Genomic DNA, 23350 nt, shown 5'->3' on the forward strand with positions numbered 1-23350 from the left:
CTACTGGCTATAAGAAAAAGGTACCAGGAAGTATCTGCCTGACTAGGGGAAAAGGGGTGGCTGCCTAGGAGAAGAGAGGTCCACGTTAAAGAAAGGAGGTGAGGACAAATGGGAGCATTAACCCATACACAACAAGGGTTCTTAGCCCACCGCTAAAGGGAACCAGACTTGGGGATGAGTAGACAATAGTTCAAGCAGACGTGACAAAAGTTCTCCTGAGTAGCCAGCATAACTAAAGTGGCTCAAGAAAACAGTAGATTGGGAGGTCAGATCAGTGAAACAGCCAAGAGAGAAACACTAAGTGAAAAGAGGATGTCTAGAGCCTGGAGAAAACACACACGTAAAGACAATACAGTCCAACTTTCAACATTAAGTTGTATTGACACAAACTCTTTCACTAAAAAAAAGGAACAGAATGGTGGCATGGGAAATTGGTTGCTATATTTCTGGAGGGTATAATCACAGCTTTCAGAGACCATTTAGAGGAAAGAAACATTACTGACAGCAGAGGTAGGAACAAAGCTAAACCACATTTAAAATTTGCAGTTACTGTTTAAGCAAGGAGTCATGGTCAAAGTGGATTCCCATTCTAATAAAGTTGGGACAACCCCCCAAATGCCAATGTGACATTCTTAAATAAAGCCCTTTAATTTTATGATATTCCTTTGTTTAGTATGGAGAGGGAAAAAAAGGGAGTGTTTTATAATTTAGTCAGAAAAAGTTACACAATATATATGCTTTATTTCCATGGATTTCTAAAATCATACACTTAAAAAAAATCTCTTCCTTAAATCAAATTTACCCCACTATATAATACTATGAAACCAACCAAACTGACACAATAATTGCTCTCCAAAGACAGTAACAGACTGTAAGATCTAATAAATTGTAAAACATAAGAGACTGCAACCAACTGGTTAAAAACAAAAGGAAAAACTAAAGAGCTTGCCCCTTTGTAACAATTTACAGAACTCTGTTTAATAAACATGAAAAATCTGCTTTGGATAAGGCATTGCTTCATCCCTTGTCAGAGAATAAGGCACACAAGCATCAGCATGACAGAACACAAATATGTAAGAAAATCTGAAGACAGCAGATGGTACAAATGCCACAAAAAAGCAGGTACTTCTGGGGCACTGACTATTATATCAAAGTAACATTAAACTGTGCAAATGTGAAACTTACAGCAACTCAATTTTCCTTCTCTAATAAAGGTTAATCATTTTTTACAGACGATCAACCTGAAAGAACAAAGGAAATAGCCAATTTCCTAAAACTACTTTATTCTGGAAAAAAAAAAAGTTTTGTTTCTCAGTATCAGGCACATTTAAAAAAACAATTTAACTGGTGTAATATTTTAGAATAGTACATAAACAAATTGACAGCAACAAATAATTTTAATGGTACATTCAGGCGTTTACATTTGAAATGACATTGATTCAAGTCCTTTTTGTGTGAATTCTATGGTTATGAGCAAGTATCAATATTTTGTTAATGTTAATTTTGAACAAATATTTTGTTATGTTTAGGTATGTTTTTCAAAACAGTTAAAACTCCAACATACGAGATCTGGGGGCAGAGATACTGAAAAAATAATACTTTGGTAAGATGTTATTAGAGCCAACATATTACAGTAATTATTTCCTGAAGTTATTTCTGAAACAACAGCCTAGGTCTCATGTTACTGTCTTTTGTGAATATTATAACATAAGTGCATTGAAACAAGACTCTGCCAGTAGTCAAAACTGACTAAAGCCCTTAGCAAATTAAACTTCAGTCAGGATCAAAATATGTGCCATAAAGAAATGTTAGCATTCACTATACATCTTACTTATAATCTCATATACTTTGCCCATTTCATTGTTTCACCATCTCAGGAAACTGTGGCTCCAAATGTAATGTTAACTTTTCACAAATCAGTCATCCTAAAATGTGAGCTGTTTCTCACCAGGAAATGAACTACCTTAAAAGCATACTTCCAGAAAACTTAACTAGATGTAAATCTAATAACATTAGTAAAGCCAGATAAATAGAAGAAAAATACAAATGTATCATGGAATAAACAAAACTCTAATATTGCACTGGAGTGTTACGGAAAAGAGGAATACAACAAATATATAATTTTTAAAAATTGTACATGCCTCTTGAGCAAGAGGACTCAGGAATTCTAGTAATTAATGTTAAGTACCTAACACCTTTTTAAAAATTCACTTTAATGTTGGCAATCCTTAAATATCATTGTCTCAACCAGTGCTCCTCTAAGACTGCCACATGGTTACCTCAGACATCAATATGAATTCCATGTTTTGAAGACATCATCTGTCTGGTCCCTGTGAAATACATAATGAATGAACAGATGTGAGGTAAAGACGATGTGATGATTACATAAAGCCAGAATGGCAAAGGAGAAGTCTTTCCAAATGGGCACATCCACAAGCCATGGCGAATTCCATCTCGGACATGGTGTGAGGTCCAGGATATAAATAACATCCAGGGAAGAAAGCACCATGAGTCTTTGAGCTTGAAAAGGTGCATAGTAAACTTCAGGGTCAGAACCACAACGGGTATCACAGTAGAACAGTGAAGGAAAGGTCTTCGAGGAAGAGCCAGAGCAGCCTGCAGGGGAAAAGCAGGAGCTAGTATCATTTCCTTCTCCGCAAACAAAATTTGATAGATGCTTCCTAATATTTGTAATCATCTATTTTCCTGCAGGTATTGGAAATGCAAAGGAGACATTTTCTATGCCACCTCAAAATATACTTTGCATTAAATATGGGGTTTTTTTTTTTGAGGGAGGGTTAATTCAGATTATTTATTTATTTTTAAGTGGAGGTATTGGGGATTGAACCCAGGTCTTCATGCATGCTGAACATGCACTCTACCCCTGAGCTAAACCCTCCCCCTAGATATGAAATCAAGATCTCAAGAACATGTGGTTAATTTAAGTTTCATATTATTTGCTTAGAAAAGTCACAATACATACATAATTTATGTCCTAAATGTATGTTTGTGTAAATTTGGAGTTTTAAAGAATTGTCTTGGGCCTCTAAGAGCATTGAAAAATGTTTCACAACTGAACAAAATATTCTTCAGTTAAACTTCTTAAAAATCGAAGTATGGTTGATTTTTCAATGTTATAGTAGTTTCAGGTGTATAACATAGTATTTGAAATTTTTATTGACGATACTCCATTTACAGTTATTATAAAATAGTGATCATATTCCCTGTGCTGTACATCTTTGTATCTTATTTATTTTTCATCTAGTTGTTTGTACCTCTTAATCCCCTTCCCCTATCTTACCCCTCTTCTTCACCCATTCTTCAATTAATAAAGGCATTAAAGGGGAGTATTTTCATTGTAAACACTTCATATTAGCCTTGAATACTTTCATAATTTATTTACAACAACATTAGAGAGTATATTATTTTAAATAAGTATTCAAAAGCTGAGTTAAACTTCAGTAATATTTCTAAACCACTGTAAAAATGTAATCAATATGAAATGAAAATTTCAGGCTTAACCCCCGAATGACCGAGGAGTAAGGTTTTATTCTCACATATACTAAAGGCTAGTTTCCAACTAGATAATTTCTAAAAAGGAGAAAGCTGAGGATAGAGAAGACTGCCTAAATTCAAATCTCCCCACACATCCCCACACCACATTACAGAACAAGGACAAATAAAACTGTATCAAGCCCCACTCAACATAGCTAGAAGTCAGAGAATGCCCAAACTTCAAATACTCTAAAGTATTAAAATAAACACCAAATCAGAGCTCTCTCTTACATACTCCTGCCTGAAGCCAGGAAAAGCCAATGCTGAAGAAAGATGAAGGGAAATCTAAGATTGATCTAAAGTTACCATCAGAAAAAGAAAGTTCACCCCACATGTGAAAATACCAAAAAGGGTCCTGGTAGATCAAAGTAGTGACTACAGAGAAAAGACTTAAAAGTGGGCATGATTCAAGGTTGTAAAAGGCATTAGTTCTGGCTGGGGGAGAAGATGGTACAAAGGAAGGGAGAGGTAGCCTTTGAAGACTGAGTGATGAAGGGAAAAAAAGAAGTCACAGAGGCAAAAATTAGGTCCCTATTAAAAAAAGTTAGAGGACACCACCTTTCCACCACATTAAAAAGAAAGTCATCCATTGAAGAGTCTGTACCTTGTCACGCTGTCAAATCAGATCACGCTTAAACTGGGAATCCTGTAAACCCAGGGTTCTTTAACTCCCACCTACAGAATGAACATCAATCAAGTTTATTGATTTGATGTTCCTACATCCCTATTTCCTCTCCCTTCTCCTCCACACTTAGTTGTTTTATTTCTCCTTGGTCAGAACATATAACATTTCTGTCTTATGCCATTTTTGTCTCCACCTTTGTTTTTAAGTTCTACACCCACAATATGTCGTGCTCCCCAATGGCAGGGTGGGACAGGGGTGCCTACGGTAATCACTACTGAGAGGAGAGCCACAGCCTCGTGTTGAGATGATGAGCAGTTACGCTCTGGATGTGTGGAGGAATAGGGACTCTTCACACTTTTATTTGTGAAGCCAATTTACAGTAATAGATGCTAAGGAAGAAACAAGAAATTTCTCTTGCTTGGTTGACTTCTAAAATAATCCATGCAGATTTTTCATTCATAGATAAACAGTGAAAGAAGAAAAGGACATTACCATAAAATTATAGAAGTAAAGCTAGATAACTTAAAAATATAAGTAAAAATAGATACTTAAAAACAAGTATATATTACTTATATGTGGAATCTAAAAAGTACAACCAACTAGTGAATATAACAAAAAAGAAGCTGCCTCACAGATATAGAGAACACATAGTGATTACCAGTGGGGAGAAGGAAAGAGGGAGGGGGCAATTTAGGGGTAAAGAAGTAAGCGGTACAAACTATAAGGTATAAAATAAGCCACAAGCATATATTGTACAACACAGGGAATATAGTCAATATTTTATAATAACTATAAATGGAGTATATAACCTTTAAAATTGCAAATCACTATATACTGTACACCCGTAACTTACATAATATTGTACAGAAACTATATGTCAATAAAATGAATAAATTTTTAAAATTAAGTATCATAAATACTCATTCAGTTTTGATATTTATTCCTCAGGACCACATACAATCTGATGGTGAATGTGAAAAAATTTTAATACTTCATTCAAAAATAAGGATCAATACATGCAGTATGCTATACTTTATCCGCAGTCTCTCATTTAATCTTTAAAACATTCCTATGACTTAGGAATTATTTTACAGAGGAGGAAACTGGGACTTAGAGAGGCTAGGTAAATTCCTTATGGTGTACAGTTATCAAATGGCAAAGCTGTGGTCTGGTTCTAGCTCTGTCTGATTCTATGGCTCATATTCTTAACACAACTGCTTCTAAATGATTCAAAGAATAAATACAGTATACAGCCTAAATTTTTTTTTAAAATTACAACAGGAATACTTAAATTCTAGATGAATGCATTTATAAATCACACTTTGTTTTTGTTTTATTGAAGTACAGTTTATTTACAATGTTGTGTTAGTTTCAGGTGTACAGGAAAATTATTGTTATACATATATGTGTGTGTATATATATATACATTCTTTTTCAGTTTATTTTCCATTATAGTTTATTACAAGATATTGAATATAGTTCCCTGTGCTATACAGTACGTCCTTCTTGTTTATCTGTTTTATATATAGTAGTGTATATCTGTTAATCCCAAACTTAATTTAAACCTCCCTCTCAGCCTTTCCCCTTTGGTAACCATAAGTTTGTTTTCTATGTCTGTGAGTCTATTTCTGTTTCATAAATAAGTTCATTTGTATCATTATTGTAGATTCCACATATAAGTGATATTATATGATACTTGTCTTTTCTGACATATTTCACTTAGTATAATAATCTCTAGGTCCATTCATGTTGCTGCAAATGGCATTATTTCATTCTTTTTTATGACTCAGTAATATTCCATTGTATACAAATATACATATATACTACATCTTCTTTATCCATTCACATGTCAAGGGACATTTAGGTTGCTTCCATGCATTGGTTATTGTAAATAGTCCTGCTATGAACATTGCAGTGCATGCATCTTTTTGAATTAGTTTTTTTTCTGGTTATATGCCCAGGAGTGGGATTGCTGGATCACATGGCAACTCAATTTTTAACTTTTTAAGGAACTTCCAATACTGTACTCCATAGTGACTGCACCAATTTACATTTCCACCAACAGTGTGTGAGGGTTTCCTTTTCTCCACACCCTCTCCAACATTTATTTGTGTTCTTTTTGATGACAGCCATTCTGACAGGTGGGAGGTGACATCTTGTTGTTTGATTTGCATTTCTCTAATAATAAGTGATGTTGAGCATCTTTTCATGTGCCTGTTGGCCATCTGGATGTCTTCTTTGGAAAATGGCTGTGCAGTTCTTCTGCCCATTTTTTGATTTTTTTAAAAATTGAGCTGTATGAGCCATTTGTATATTCTGGAAATTAATCCCTTGTCAGTCACATTGTTTGAAATATTTTCTCCCATTCTGTAGATACTGTCTTTTCATTTTGTTTATGGTTTCGTTGCTGTGCAAACACTTTTAAGTTTAATTGGGTCCCTTTTGTTTATTCTTGCTTTTATTTCCATTACTCTATGAGCTGGTTCAAAAAAAAAAATACTGCTGTGATTTATGTCCGAGAGCGTTCTGCCTATGTTTTCCTCCAGGAGTTTTATAGTGTTGACTCTTAAATTTAGGTCTTTAATCCATTTTGCATTTATTTTTGTATATGGTGTTAGAGAATGTTCTAATTTCATTCTTTTGCATATAGCTGTCCATTTTCTCTGCACCACTTATTAAAGAAACTGTCTTTTCTCCATTGTATATTTTTGTCTAGATTAATTGACCATAAGCACCTGGGTTTATTTCTGGGATGTTCCATTGGTCTGTGTGTCTGTTTTTGTGCCAGTACCATACTGTTTTGATTACTGTAGCTTTGTAGTAGAGCCTGAAGTCAGGAAGCATGCTTCTTCCCTCTGTTCTTTCTTAAGATTGTTCTGGCTATTGGGGTCTTTTGTGTTCCCAGATAACTTTTAAAATTATTTGATCTAGTTCTGTGAAAAATGCCATCGGTAATTTGATAGGGATTGCATTGAAACTGTATCTGGTTTTGGTACTGGGTTGATGGTGGCCTCACAGAATGACTTCAGAAGAGTTTCTTCCTCTGCAATTTTATGGATTAGTTTCAGAAGGATAGGCATTAACTCTTCTCTAAATGGTTGGTAGAAATCATCTGTGAAGCCATCTGGTTGTGGACTTTTGTTTGTTGGTAGTTTTAAAATTACTGATTCAATTTCACTACTGGTAATTGGTCTATTCATATTTTGTTTCTTCCTGGTTCAGTTTTGGGAGATTGTACCTTTCTAAGAATTTGTCCATTTCTTCTGTGTTGTCCATTTTACTGGCATATAGCTGCTCCTAGTAGTCTCTTATGATCCCTTGTATTTCTGTGGTGTCAACTGCAACTTCTTTTTCATTTCTGATTTTATGGATTTGAGCCCTCTCCCTTTTTTTCTTGATGAGTCTGGCTAAAGGTTTGTCATTTCTGTTTATCTTTTCAAAGAACCAGTTTTTAGTTTTTTACTCATCTTCTCTTATTTTTAAAAAAATCTCTATTTCATTTATTTCTGCTCTGATCTTTCTGATTTCTTGCCTTCTACTAACTTTGGGCTTTGTTATTTCTCTAGCTGCTTTAGGTATAAGGTTAGGTTGTTTATTTGAGAGTTTTCTTGTTTCCTGAGGTAAGCTTGGATCATTATAAATTTCCCTCTTAGAACTGCTTTTGCTGCATCCCATAGGCTTTGGACCCTCTTGTTTTCATTTTCATTTGTCTCTAAGTATTTTTTAATTGCCTCTTTGATTTCTTCACTGATCCGTTGGTTGTTCACTAGTATATTGTTTAGCTTCCACGTGTTTGTGTTCTTTCATCACCTTTATGATCATTACCCTGAACTCTTTCTCGGGTAAATTTCCTAGCTCCAGTCACTTAGTTCTTCTTCTGGGGTTTTATCTTGTTCCTTCATCTGAAACATATTCCTCTGCTGCCTCATTTTGTCCGAGTTGCTATTTTTTATTTTTATGTATGTGGTAGGTTAGTTACATTTCTCAGCCTTGGAGAAGTGGTTGGTCCTCTGTAGGAGACATCCCGTGCATTCCACCAGTGCACTCTCCTCTTGTCACCCAAGGTATATGCTGTGTGGGTCCTGTTGTGGAGGGTGACTATGGGCCATCTGGTAGGCTTGGTTGGCCCCTGGTCTGGTTGGTTGCCAGGCCCTCTCTTGTGCTGATGCTGCTGGCTGTTGTTTAGCAGGGCCTGGTTATGAGGTGGCTGGTTGTAGAACTCTAGTCTAGGCGGCCCCAAGGCTCATGCTGGCTCACTGGTGGGCAGAGACAGGGTCCTGAAGACGCTGGGGCTTTTGCCTATCCACTGGCTGGTGAAGCCAGTTCCTGGGGTTAGTGGAGGGCTACTGGCAGGCAGAATTGACTCCTGGAGTCTGGCTGCAGGGCCCAGGGATCCCAGAGCTAGTTTCAGTTTTTTTGGAGGGGAGTTCTGGTTGCTGTCACAGTTGGGTATGGGGTCCATGGTGTCCTCAAGGTTGCATTGGCCTGCTAGTGCACAGGGTTGGGGCCCAGTTGGTCCCAGGGTAGGGTCTCGCTTGCTATGGGAAGGCTTGGTCTAGAGGGTAGTGCAGGCTTCCTGGTGGGCAGGGATGGTGCCTGCCCGCTGGTGGGTGGAGCAGGGTCTTGGCCCTCTGGTGGGTAGGGCCTTGCTATGGACGTGTCTAGAGGTAGCTCTGAGCTCAGGAAGTCTTTAAGCAACCTTAGTGCTGACAGGTGGGGCTGGGTTCCCACCCAGATAGTTGTTTGGACTGAGGTGTCCTAGCACTGTTGCCTGCAGGGTGTTGAGTGGTGCCAGATCTTGGCACTAACAAGCTAAGATGACAGCCTCCAGCAGGAGTGTTCACACATTTAAATGATTTCCAATAAATATGCCACCAGTGTCTACGTCCCCATGTTGAGCCACAGCTGTCCTCCCCACCCCCGGCCCTGCCTCTCCAGGAGATTCTCCAAGACAAGCAGGGAGGTCTGGCCCAGGCTCCTATAAAATTAATGCTTTGGCCCTGGGTTCCAGTGCATGTAGGACTTTGTGTGTGCTCCTTAAGAATGAAGTCTGTATTTCCCCCAGTCCTGAAGGGCTCCTGCAGTTAAGCCTTGCTGCCCTTCAAAGCCAAATGCTCTGGGGCTCATCTTCCCAATGCCAGACCCCTGGGCTGGGGAGCCTCATGTGGGGCTCAGAGCTCTCACTCCTGTGGCAGAACCTCTGCAATATAATAGTTCTCCAGTGTGTGGGCTGCCCTGGTGTGGGATTTGACTATATCGCAAGTCCACCCCTCTACCCATCTCATTGTGGTTCCTTCTTTATGTCTTTAGTTGTAGATCTTTTCTGGTAGCTTCTAGTCTTTTTGGTACTTCTGCAGAGAGCCATGATTTTGATGTGTTCATTCGAGGAGGTGAGCTCAGGTCTTTTTACTCCTCTATCTTGGCCACTGTCCTAAATCACACTGTTTATAACCTCTACTAACATTCACTGTGAACTCTTTGCCAGGGTGTGTCACTTAACATACTCACTTACTCCTCACAACCACCATATGAGGGAAGTAACATTACAATCCACATTTTACACATGATGAAATTTAGACTTAGAGTAGAGAAATGTTCTGGTAAGAGTACATACTAGGATTCAGACTCTGGTCTGCTTCTGATCATCAGCACTGCTATGCTGCCTCTACTTACAGCAAGAACAGTTAGAATTTGTCTGTAATAAGGAAGTAATGATTCCCTACTTACTGAATTTCTAAATAAATGAGACAACCTGAGAAGTATCTGGTACAGAACTTGGCTCATAATAGGAAGAAATGATCATTTCTTATTGGTTCAACAAATGTTTACTAAACACCTACTAGGTAAGCCAGGGAGTGTTCCAGGCCAGTGTTAGTCTATGAGTTTGTCTGTATTTCTTTCCTGAAGCATTTACAGATTATGAACACATAAACATTAGGTAAATCTGTTGACATTTAGAAAATATTATCTGAACTGCCATTTTAGGCTTAGTTCATTCTCAAGACTAATAAGTTACCATATAGCTAAATCCCTGAAAACTCAATAAAATCCTTCAATTTCTCCACTGGGGACTGTGTCCTAATCAGCCCAATGAAATGCACACCTTGGCCCCAAGGGGGACTTGAGGAATGAACGACTCCATTAAAGTCATTCCCCAGGCCCAGGGATCAGCTTAAAGCTATTCAGCTGTTATGGAGCACCTAGGAGCTGCACATTAACTGTAAAACATGAAGGATAGGGGGAAAGTGTAAGTGTGTCCCTGCAGAAAGAACCCTGATACAGAAAGGACCAGGATGGCCCTGAGAATGACCCCCATTACTTTCAAGCAGTTGGCTAACTTCCCTTCAAGACTTGGCTAAGCACATCCTTTGCAAAGCCAGCATGGAACTCCTTGGGTACAATTAGTGAGCCCTTGCCCTGGGCACATCGACGGCACTTTGTGATGCCAGGTAATGTGGTCAGCCACACATCTGAGTGCACCCCCAGGGCAGCACTCAGGGCTCAGTAAAGTTGGATGAGTGGGCTTTCCTGTTTTGAAATAAGGCTCATCTTCTCTAGCTCTAACTCAAACGATGCTGTGAAGATCAATATAATGGTGTGAAAGAAATTAAAGGAAAGACCAGAAGAATTAAACACATAGACTTCTTACCTTTAAAGACAGGGATCCAGCTAGAAAAAAGTGATCTACATCAATAACAGAGGCTAAAAATCCAGCTAAAACGATTTCTCCAAAGTCAGTCTTCTTCTTGATTCCGATGACTATTGCCCAGGACCACATGCCAATCATACAATGTACTGAGTTATCTGAGAGGGCTCGAAGCCAGTCATTTTGTTGAATTACGGAAAACTGAAGAAGTCTATCAGCCACGAAGCAAAACAGCCCCAGACCAAGGCTGGAAATAAGAGATCCAGGGCTGCAAGACTGGAGCAAAGCATGGGTCTTCTCAGTCTCGGATGCCATCACCAACACTACGTTAGCATGTACTGACAGCCATCGGGAGACACACAGCTTCTTCTTGTTTACATTCCCAGTCACCCTAAAATAGAAAGCAGAGAAAAACATTCATGAAGATTATGGGATGACTATGTACACAAAACAGTATCAGCAGTCATTTTACAAGTGTAAAACCAATCTGTGAAAATTATCTTCCTTTCTTTTAACTGTTGTCTGTAGTTTCATTTTATTTGTCCCAGCTTTATTAACATATCACTGATATATAGCGCTGTGTAAGTTTAAGGTGTACCGCATGATGATGTGATACACACATATATAGTGAAATGATTACAATAAGGTTAGTTAACACCTCCATCACCTCACATGGTTACCATTTTTGTGTGTGGTGAGAACATTTAAGATACACGCTCTTAGCAACTTTCAAGTATTAAAAGAAATGGTATTTCTTAAATTTATATATAATAATATGCCATGTGGCCCAAAGAGAAATTAGCTTTGTAGGAACAACAGTTTAAGACGGTAGCATGTATCAAGGGAAACTTAAGAAAGCCCACTGATTTTAATCTATTACTTTTCTGAGGTCACCAAATAGTTCCATCTTTCAACAATGTATACTACACAGTAGTGGGCATCCACTGTGTCTGTGTACCCAGCAACTACTTTCCATACTTTCTCTGGTAACAGCATCCTTTTCCTTTGGGAAAACTGCTCATCACAATACCCAAATTCTGGAGCTGACTAATTAGAATTCTCTGTCTCATTTATTAGTAGTAGCGATTAACTAGCAATTACTAATTAGTAATAATTGTCCAGGAGTGGTTAATTGTGATTACTCTAGTGATGAAGGTGACCCAGGCTGGGCCAATCAGATTCTTTTTCTCTAATTTTCCTAAGTGGAGCTGATGGAGAAAGTTCCTTTTCTTCTTACAGACCATGGACTCCACTATTTGGAACAGCCCAAGAAAAAAGAATCATAAGGACATCAAGTCCTTAGGTTCAGTCCCCAAGGTTCTCAGAGCTGCCCCAGTTCCGGAAGCTCACTTTTCACTTCTATGAGCTGTCAGAGGATTTTCCCAGTAAATTTCCCAGTAAATCCCCTTTCCCTTCAGTTGCCTCTAACCAAAGAACCTTAGTTGATATAACAAAGCAATTAATGCTGTGCTGAGTGCTCACCTGGCACAGAATATTGAAATCATTTATCCACACACAATATTGTGTGATACCTGAAGTGCTTATTTTATATTGTTTTGTTTTAATTCTGAGACTAAAGAATAATTAAATGATTTATTGAGAACACTTCAACTTCCATTCTGTAATAAAAAAAACTATACATAGCTCACTGTATATATTCAAAAACCAAAAGCAAAATGCAAAAGACCTAGACAGGAAAACAACTTTGAAAAAGAGGAACTAAGTTGAAGGACTTACACCATTTGGTTTCAAGTCTTATGATAAAGCCACAGTAATTAAGAATCTGGTATTGGTATGAAGATGGACAAACAGATCAATGAAACAGAAGAGAGAGTGGGATCAGAAATAGATTCACACATACATGGTGAACTGATTTTTGATAAACATGCAGAGGCAAGTCAATGGGGAAAAGATACACCTTTCAACAAATGGTGCTGGAACAACTGGAAATCCATATGTAAAAATAATAAACCTCAATCCATACCTTCTTCCCTATACAAAGATTAACTCAAAATGGATCACAGACCTAAAAGTAAAACACAAAACTATAAACCTTCTGGAAGAAAACACAGGAGAATATTTTTGTCCTTGGGTTATACAAAGAGTTCTTCGTAGCCACATCAAGAGCTCAATCTTTTAAAAACTTGATAAATTGAACTTCATCAAAGTTAAGAACTTCTGCCCTTCAAAAGACAATGTCAAGAGAATGAAAAGACAAGACACAGACTGGGAGGAAATATTTGTGTATCTCATATTTGATAAAGGATTTATATACAGATTAAAGAATTCTCAAAACTTGAGGACAGAAAATGAAACTGATACAAAAATGGGCAAAAGATTTGAAAAGGTACTTTACAGAGATAATATACAGATGGTCAATAAACACATGAAATATGCTCAACATCATTAATTATTATGGAAATGAAAATTAAAACCACAATGAGATTACAAACATAACTATTAGAATAGCTAAAATTAAAGACTGACCATCCCAAATGTTGGCAAGATGCGGAGCAACCAAAACTCTCACACCTTGCTGGTGGAAATGTAAAATGATACAACCACTTTCCAGTTTCTGAAAAAGTTAAACATACTAATACTATATGACACCATCATTCCACTCCGAGGTATTTACCTAAGAAAAATGAGAGCAAATATCTGCACAAAGATTTGCACATCAGTGTTCATAGCAGCTTTCTCTCCGTTAGCTCTGAACTGTAAACAACCCAACTGGCTAAACAAAATATGGGGAAAAAGAATAAAAGAAACAAAAAAGGGATACAGACAAAACCATGAATGAATCCTAAAATAATACTAAGCCAGAACAACAACAACAAAAAGTAGGTAGTCAAAACCCATTGAACTGTGTAACACAAAGAATGAACCCTAATGTAAACTACGGACTTTAGTCAATAATAAGGTATCAATATTTGTTTATTAATTGTAACAAAAGCACCACATTCATGCAAAACATTGACAATAGGGGGAAATGTGTGCAGAGGGAAAAGGAATATATGGGAACACTCTGTACTCTGTTCAATTTTTCTGGAAACCTAAAACTGCTATAAAAAATAAATTCTATTAATTTTTGAAAAGTAAATAAGAAAAGCATTACGGGAAAATGTTATAATGGTTAAATTTAGGTAATGGATATAATTTAGTTCATTATACTGTACTCTACCTTTATGTTTGACATTTTCATTTAGAAATACGTTTTTTAAAAGGGTACATAGTATGATTCCATTTATGAAAAATTCTAGAAAATGCAAACTAAGTGACAGAAAGCAGATCAGTGGTTGCCTGGAGACAGGAAGGACAGGAAGCATTAAAAAGGAGCATAAGGAAATCGGGGGGGGGGGCAGATGTGTTCATTATCTTGACTGTGGTGATGGTTTCATGGTCCATAGTTTCATACCTACCTCAAAGCATATCATGCTGTACATTTTAAATAGGTACAGTTTATTACATGTCAATTATACTCCAATAAAGATGTTAAAAAGCAAGGAAAATATACTTCACTGTTGATAACAATAGCAGCCTTTCATATAAAAGGAGCAATCTGAAGACAAGAAAGAGATTATGGAGATAAAAAGCCTGACTGCCTAAACAAAAAGTCAACAGAAGCAATGCACAGTAAAATGAATGCTTCGAAAAGCACAGTGAACAAGAACACTTTCAAAGAATTTTCCCAGAGCTTGAGGGGGGGAAAAAAGGACAGAGTTGGGCACTGAAAGGAAAAAAAAAAAAAAAAAGAGAAAATCCTTAAGCGTTTCCTAGTCTGAAAAAAACAAGGAAAAAAAAAAGGTTCTCTGCAAAGGAAAGTGAACATGATTAATACCCACACTAAATGCCAAATATTGTGGAGCCACAATTACAGAGCTCTGAGTTATGACAGCAGGGTTCTAAACAGGTAATTCTTATGTTCACTAAACAGTAACAACCACTAGGTTAATAGAAAACCAAAATGATGAAAACCACAAAACATTACCTTGAAAGTCAGAAGCAGTATAACTGAATCACTTTGCTGTACACTTGAAATGCTAAATCAACTACACTTCAATTAGAAAAAATCTATATATGGATTGAAAAAAAACAGTACAGCTACTATAATATTGTTCTGGCAGTTTTAATCAATGTAATGAGGCAAGGAAGGGATGGAGGGATGGATGGAAGGAGAGAAAGAAAATTGTGTTATCACCCTGACAGGAAGAAAAAGATCATTACATTAGTGTGTAAGTGAAATGACTTCCTACCCAAGAGAATGAATTGAATAGAATTTAAGTTGCAAAACGTGGCTAATTCAAGATAAACATTAATATATCAGTAGTAATCATAAGGGGACAATATGGGGAAATGTACATTCAGAATAGCAACAAAAACTCAAAGATCAAGGAATCAACTGAACAGGTAACACGTATGAAGCAAAGGACAAAACTGTATTAAAGGATGGAAAAGGCCAACCAGCTAATTAAAGCTCAGGTGGCTTTGGGCTGTGACAACACAGCAAAGGTGCAAGTACAGAATGCCCCTCCTTGTATGGTTCTGGGCAAGGTTGGCCACAGGGGACACTGCATATGGGACTTGGAAGACGGGGGTGAAGCAGCAGCCGTTTTGTTAAACTCTGAAGGTCAGTGTTAGACAGTGTGGAGCTTGTTAAGTGTTCTGCTGACCTGTCAGCTCACCGTGTTGGCATAGGAAGCAGCTGGGTTTGCAGCTCCTTCAGCTCCCACCACATCCTCCATCACCTTCTCCAAATCCTGGGCCAGCGTGTATACCCCAAGGTCAGAAGTGCCAGCTCTGCCAGTTACCCATGGGGTCAAAACTGGAGTTGGTGAGAGGCCAGTGCAGGTCCCCCTGTCCTTGTTCTCATCCACACCCACCTTCCCTTCCCAACTGTCTGTCCAGCTGATCTGTGGCAGCTTCAGGCTCAACGGCAGACTCGAGACAACAGCCTGCACAGCTGCTCTCCCAGCCCCACAATTACAGAAGGTCTAAGCCCTGTGATTAATTTCTTACCCTTTAGCATGCAAAGCGGTTCTGCTGCTTTGATGAACTGCACTGACACAAGAGCCAGGGCATTTAACTGAGTAAGAAGACAACATGGGTGGTAGTTTCTCAAATTAATCCACAATGTAATTCTAATCAAAATCATAAAGGGATTTTCTTCTAGCAGCTTCACAAACTTTCTAAATTTTATTTGAAAGAGTAAATGCCGATAAACTTCAAAAAAGTAGAGTAATGTGAATACTGAAAGGTAAGTACAAAGTCCAAGACAGATCAAGTGTGTATGGGGAGGAGGAAATGTATGTCTAATTTCAAATCAGTAAGGAAAGATTATTTCACTCAGATGCTATATCAGTTAGGATTCTTAAGTGCACAGAACAGAAAACACTCTGGCAGTAAAAGAGAAAAACATTTATTAAAAGGATATTTGGAAAGGGGAGGGTATAGCTCATTGGTAGAGCAGGTGTTAGCATGCATGTGGTCCTGGGTTCAATCCCCAGTACCGCCATTAACATATATATATACACACACACACACACACACACACACACGTTATATATATATAACATAACATAACGTATATATATATAAACCTAATTGCCTCCCCCCTCCAAAAAAATAAAATAAGAATTAAAAAAATAAATTTAAAAAAGGATATTGGGAAGTCATAGACCTGCCAGGTTTCAAGAACCAGGCTTCAAACCTATGCCTCAAGCACCTCAGTGAAAATGACAGCAGACACCTGTGAAGACCCCACCACCACCACTGAGCCCCGCTTCCACTGCCGAACCCATCACTAGATGTGACCATGGGCACGGCTGCCAGTGCTGCCCTGTCTGCTGCTACCATGAAAGATTCCTGTTTATGTTTATTTCTTTGCTCTCAATACAAAATTCAGAGTGGGCACTGGTCACATGCCTGTACCCTAGTTGCAAGGGAGGTTAGAAAAGATAGTATTTGGCCTTTTCAGCATATATAGTAGAAGGTGGGTTCTCTTCTCCTTCAAGATGCATTAGAAGAGGAATATACTATACTGAACAGGAAATGACCAGTCCACGTTTGTAATCAGTCTGTTACAAATGGCTTTAATTGCTAAGTATTACCAGAGAGTCAATTATCAGAGGAAACCTGAGACTGGATCATCTGTGCAATGTGCAGCTTTATACGGTACAGTTGTTAAATCAAACAACTGTAGATTTTAAAATGTCATATTCGTATCGATTAGAGTTTTGCAATACTGACCACTTCTCTTGTTAAATTAAGACAGGGAATCAGTTTGAATGACCAGCTGCCTGGAAATTTTCTAGGGTTTTTGTAATCAGTTGGGTTATAAATCTGGAATATTTATATGAATTTGTAAACAGACTTTTATATAATTCAGCGAGTTAGACTTTCAGAACTGAGCTCAAAATTGTTTTTAAAATACTGATAGACATCACTATATGAAAATATAAAACTTCTACATGGCAAAGTTAAAGACAAATAAAGAGAGGAAATTTAGTACAGTTATCCTGGAGAAAGATTACAAGCATTACTTTATTAAGGGCTCTTAAAATGAATAAAAAGAAAAAATAAGTATCCCTGTAACAATGTGGACAGTGTCTACGAAAAGGCAGCTTGGAAAAGGAAGAAATGCAAATAGTTAAAAAAAAACTATTAAAAGATTTCAACTTTATTGGTACTCAATTGAATTTAAATTAAAACAATGAGATTTCAGTGTAAGACAGACAAAAGCTTGCTAATTCTTTCTGTTAGCGGTGGGTGAATGATCACTCTTACAGAGCATTAGCAGGAGTATAAATTGGTACAACTTTTCTAGCAGACAATTTGACAATATGCATATGTATCAAAAATCATTAAAAACTGATGAGCAAACACTTTTGACTTAGCATTTCCAATTCTAGGAATTTACCCTAAGAAATGAATTAGATAAATACAAAGAATTACACATGGATGTTCAGCATGGTATTGTTTATAAGGAAAAACCAGAAACTAAATGTCCAAAATACAGGACTAGTGAAATACATTCCACACAACTATGCAGCCATTAAAAAAAACCCTTATTCCCATATTTATTGACATAGAAAAATACTCAATAGGTGTTAAATTTTAAATGGTAGCCTATAAAATAATACGTGAAATATTGCATTTTTGTTAAAAATATGTGCATATGCATTAAAAAATCTGGAAGGCTGTTCATTTGGCTTGTCTCACTGGTGGGCTTACATGTGATCCTTACTTTTTTTCCCTTTCTTTGATCTCTTACAAATTTTCAATGTCTTGCTATTATGAACATAAAGCCAATAAAGCGACTTTGAAAAGTTAACAGTCAGAAGTAATTAAACAATTCACATCATGATGTTAAAGTCAGCTTCTTAAAAGTTTAATTAAAAAGGTAGAAACATTTATAACACTATAAATATGTATTAATAAAAATATTAGGATACATTAATAAACATTAATAAAATTATATACAATTCTCATAAGTCAAATTTATACTATAAAACTAGTTTGTTCATATTTATGTATTAGTAGACACATGAAAAGTCTGTATGAAAGATTTCTGTATCTTTAGATGAAATAAACTTATGCAGGTTCCTTTCATTCTTTTTTTATTAATGTGAAAAATACTTTGCAGAGAGCAACTATTTTGTTAATGGAATCTACAACAATCCTCATATTCTTGGTCATTGGCAAAAAAGAAAACTGTTCTTTAAAGCAATAAGTTTGGGTTCTAGTCTACAGACTCTCCCAGGATTAGGAAATAATGATTTCAAGGTACTTTCAATAAGAGATATGACTAAAATGCAAAATATGCAAAAGACCCCTCCAAGGTCATGAATCCTTTCTATAAACCTCAGGATTTGAATTACAGAGACAAATTATGAATTATTTGTCTCTATTTTGCAAAGTAAACATTTGACAGTTGAATGGATAAATAAGTCAATGTATTTAAAGGCTCAGTGCATGTAATTTTAAAGTCTATGAAATATTCCTTTGAGCCAAAGATAAATGACAGTATCCACTTAGCTAGATGGGAACTGGGACACAGAAAGCTTGAATTAGTGACCAAACCAGAGAGATACAGCAGAAGCAGCAATATCCCTCCCCTTCAGTAAGCCGTGCTGTAAATCAGCCCTAAGGAGAAAGAAGGCCACTCAGGTGGCTGAGTCCGGGGAGAACGTAGGCTGGACAGAGACTACACAGAGGCTGAACAGAATAGCTCTTCTGCCACTCAAACTGCGCTTACATATGCATTTCATTACAAATTTATTGTCAAACTTTATCCCAGAAATCAGACAGAAATAAAAGGTCATTATCTACCTAATTACAAACTGCATGCTGTTTCTATAAAGCCACTGCATTACATCCATCTTCTTTTACTCACTAAACAATTTTTATCATCACGAAATATATTTAAATGTTACTCACCTTACATTTTACTTGATGAGTCCAGATACTAAAAGGATCAAGCAGCCAGTAAAGTGTCACGAGCAAAGTGAAACATCAGAAGATCACTTCATGTATTTAAATGATGATCCAAATTTAAAGTGACCTGAAAAAGAAAAACTTACTATATAGAAAATAACTATTTTGTGGTTTACAAATAGGAACAGATACACATAATGGGGCAGCACAAAATGCATTTTAAATGGAAAGTTTAAACAACTTGCTTGATGAGAAAGGAACAAAATCTCAATTGAGTGAACTTGGAAGCAGATCCTTCAGCCCCAGTCAAGTTTTCAGATGCCTGCAGCCCTGCCACCATTTGGACTACAACTTCATGAGACCCTGAGCAAAACCACTCAGCTAAGCCTCTTCTCAAGTCCTGGCCCACATACAGTGAGATAATAAATGTTCAGCTGTAAGCCTCTAAGTTTGGGGGGTAATCTGTTATGCAAGAATAGATAACTAAAACAATAGTTTCTATTTTCAAGAAAGGTATAAATAATTATGGTCCCAGAAACACAATTCTGACATCTATTCCACTCCAATTATTGGTGCAGATATTTCGATTAACTAAGCGTCCCATTTTCCTTTTTCCTTTTTCACTTCCTGCTCCTCCCCCTACAAACAGAATGAACTTCAGAACCTCTTAAATTGTCAAACAGCTTTATGTTTACTTTACATACTCACTTTTGTTGGGCAGGTTCCTTAATATTTTACTTTATTAATACAAGGGGTAAGCAGGTAAGCAAATCCTCAGCCTGTGAATTAAAGATTTGGAATGATTTCTCTGCCATAACAGCCAGTACCCGGATCATAAATTTCTCTCTGACTTGCAGGAGCCACCTTCTATAATGGCTAAATTCTGCCACACTTCATCCCTCATTATAGTAAAATGCCATCAACTATGGGGCCTTCAAAGTATACGCAGTAGTAATCCTCTCTCTCCTTAACTCTACACACACTTAGCCAGTTACTTTAATTACACACTATTGTGCACTGTTTGTTAATAATCTCTTAAACATCATTACAAAGCAAGTAAGAGGTAACAAATTCCTGACAGAAATGTCTTTTTCTGCTTCACCCTCTTCCTCCCCCAATAACCCCCAACACAAATATTTACAAAACCCTGTGGTGACAGCATGGTCTAAAATCCGAAAACTGCCTTTATTATGCGTTACAAATAAGGCCTCTTCGCCGAACTGTAGCTATTACTAAACTTAATATATATTTTTCTTTAATGCTATAATACCTAAAGCAGATGCCAAACCTAATACAGGTAACCTGCAAAGAAAGAAAACACAAATCTTGCTCCGTTTCAGATACTTTTCATAACCTGCATATAAAACGTTTATCCCTATGACTATTACGAATAAAACATACAATTCTGAATTTCAGCAAGTCTTGGCAAATTCCCAAAGTCTTTCTTTCCCAAGGTTGGCGTGATGCAGTAATTTTTAAAATGTCTATTAGGAAAATAGGGTAGGAAACCCCTCCGTCCGCAGGGAAGGGAGCCTGTTACACTCATCACAATCACGCCTCCAGGAGCAGGGGCGCATTAAGGGCTCTCACGCTGTTAAAATGAAAACGGGCAGCTCCGGCAAGACCCCCGGCACTCAGCCCTGAGCCTGGGAAACGCGAGGGGCGAGAAACCTTGGCAAGGGCAGGACGCCTAAGGGACCAAGAAGGCGGGATGAAGCCGAAGGGCGGTGCAGGGACCGCCCAGATCCCGGGGCCACCGACCAGTAAGGACTGAGCACTCCGACAGTCTCGGGTCCCGCAAGTCGGCTGCTCCTGCACGCCCTCCCCATCGGGAACCTGGATCTTCCAGACTTCAGGTTCAGCTGGTCCCCGCCTCTGGCCTCCCACCTCAGGACGCAGTTTGGCGGCGTCCAGACCGTGCCCCTCCCGCCGGGTTCCTCGAGCAGCTCAGCCGCACCCACCATCTGCTCTCGCGGCTGAAGCCCGTGGCGCGAACGGAGGCCCCGCCCCTCCCCGCCCGCCTCTGTCTGCACCACAGAGATGCCGGCCGCGGGCCAGAGCGGCTGCACCCCGCAGCGCAGGCCGAGAGGACGCCGGGATACCGGTCCCACGCTGAGCCGGCGGGAAGGACGCTTGAGTGCGGTTGGATACCTGGAGTTCCCCTCAGACCTGCGCCACAAAAAGACTTTTGGGAAGGTGGGGTGAGAACTACAAAGTGCCTTGCTTCTTTCTTTCCGCCGAACCGTAGGATTCGTTCTCGGTTTAGCGGGCGCCGTCTACAGACTTACCGCCGACCTAGCCATAAGGCGCCACCTGGCGACGGGGAAGGGGGACGCAGAATTAACTCCCGAACGTCGGACGCGCGGCCTTGTGCCCAGACGCCTGAGCTCGGAGCCCTCTGCCGTCGTGGGTTCCGAGGGTGTACGGATACTCCAACTTCCTTCCAGGGATTCCTCAGGGTGGGTGTTGGAGGTTTCCACGAGACGAGAGCTCGCGACCTTGTACACCTGACGCTCCTCCGTGACGTTTCACCACCGCCTTGGGGATTTCTTGATAATTATTCTTGGCCTCTGTGCGGGTGAACACTGGGGGCGGCTCTTCCTTGTGGACTGTAGTGACGTGGCCAGAACGCGTCATCATGAGTACTAAGTGCTCACTAGTCGAAAAAGCCACTTAAAGGGTAGCTTGACCCTGATTAACTGGAGACAAGACGCTGCTTGTATGGTGAGCCCGGCCAGTTCCCATCCCGTCTCCCTACCTCGGAGTGGTGGGTGCGCTCTAAGCACCAAGGAGACATCTGGCTTGACGCTAGGAAGCACTGGCCCAAAAGGGGAGGCTCAGGGAGGAACATTTCTTTCTCTTTCGTACCTACAGTTGCTCAAAACTAGTATCCAACGTAAAGCAGGAGCAGCAGTGGGATTATATTGATTATATACTTGAGAAAGAGACCATAGAAAATCCAAATCTTCAATCTCAAGCGGCTAGACTCCTCACAGAACCTTAAAATGTGGCTCAGTTACTGTTAGAACTTTTCACTGCTTGTTACACTCAGTTCTTAGCGAACGGGAAAGACTCAGCTGAGGGAGGAAATTACATGTATTTTTACCTGCACAGCTTAAATGTTTGCTAAAATGATCTATCACTGAATGCATTAACCATAATATTAGGTGTTTTTTCTGTCCGAATGCAGTTATAATTTGGCATTTCTTATGGGCAGCATGGTACACGTCTTATCATACTCTAGGCTTCCTAGAGTTCTTTAGGGACAACCACAGATGGTTTCCTGCAACCAAAAGAAGATTTACAGTTATTTTCTCTGTGGTCAGCCTACTGCCCAAAGGCACTATTTATTTATACAATACATACTGAGTGTGCACAATATACCAGGCACTATGCCTAGTAATAAAGGTAAAGAATAACTTTATTGCAGCTTAAGTTCTAGTAGAGGATACAGACCACAAAGAAGCTGGATGATTGACATATGTGCTGTAAAATAAATACAGTAATGTAGTAACTGGGGGAGGCCCCCCTCTTGAAGAAGGGATATTTGTGCTGAGACCTGAAGGTAGTAGGGAGCCCGAAGTGAGAGGAGCTAAAGAGTATTGTGCCCATTTAAACTGCTGATTATCACTCCTAACCTGCTACACTCTGCTTGCTTTGCTTTCTATTTTTCTCCTTGTCTCATCTGTTGCTTATTCCCTTTTATGTGAAGAGTCTGTTCTTTTCAAGAAATCACAAGTTAATCAGAACATTTCTGGTTATATTGGTATAATTTTTTTTATTGGAAGTATAGTTGAATTACAATGTTGTGTTAGTTTCTCATGTACAGCATACTAGTTCAGTTGTACATGTTTTTTTCATTATAAGTTATTACAGGATATTGAATATAGTTCCTGGTGCTATACAGTAGGACCTTGTTTATTATTTTATATTTAGTAGTTCGTATCTGCTAATCCAAAATTCCTAATTTAGTCCTCTCCCCCCCTTCTCCTTTGGTAACCATATGTTTGTTTTCCATGTCTGTTAGCCTGTTTCTGTGGGGGTTCTCTGTTCTTTGGTTTTTTGTTTTGTTTTTTGCCGGGGGAGCAAAG

At 38.6% G+C, this 23350-nt stretch overlaps 1 protein-coding gene across 6 annotated transcripts; it reads right to left on the reverse strand.

Annotated features, from left to right (window-relative positions):
• Positions 1 to 373: 373 nt before the first annotated feature.
• Positions 374 to 22020, reverse strand: TMEM267 (transmembrane protein 267). 6 transcript variants are annotated; one of them, XM_031444690.2, is made up of 4 exons: positions 21548 to 22020; positions 19263 to 19386; positions 10830 to 11217; positions 374 to 2616 (listed from the first exon to the last, which is right to left on the reverse strand). In XM_031444690.2, exons 3-4 carry the CDS (start codon positions 11139 to 11141, stop codon positions 2281 to 2283), a joined length of 648 nt encoding a protein of 215 aa, XP_031300550.1. In that variant the 5' UTR covers positions 11142 to 11217; positions 19263 to 19386; positions 21548 to 22020; the 3' UTR covers positions 374 to 2280. The 6 variants fall into 6 exon arrangements, with proteins under 6 accessions (XP_031300550.1, XP_031300546.1, XP_010999242.1 ...); XM_031444686.2 differs by having other exon boundaries at positions 21221 to 22020; XM_011000940.3 differs by having other exon boundaries at positions 21147 to 22020.
• Between the last annotated feature and the right edge of the window lie 1330 nt (positions 22021 to 23350).

Source organism: Camelus dromedarius, chromosome 3 (assembly GCF_036321535.1).
Source record: "Camelus dromedarius isolate mCamDro1 chromosome 3, mCamDro1.pat, whole genome shotgun sequence".
In the NCBI taxonomy this organism is placed as follows: domain Eukaryota; kingdom Metazoa; phylum Chordata; class Mammalia; order Artiodactyla; family Camelidae; genus Camelus; species Camelus dromedarius.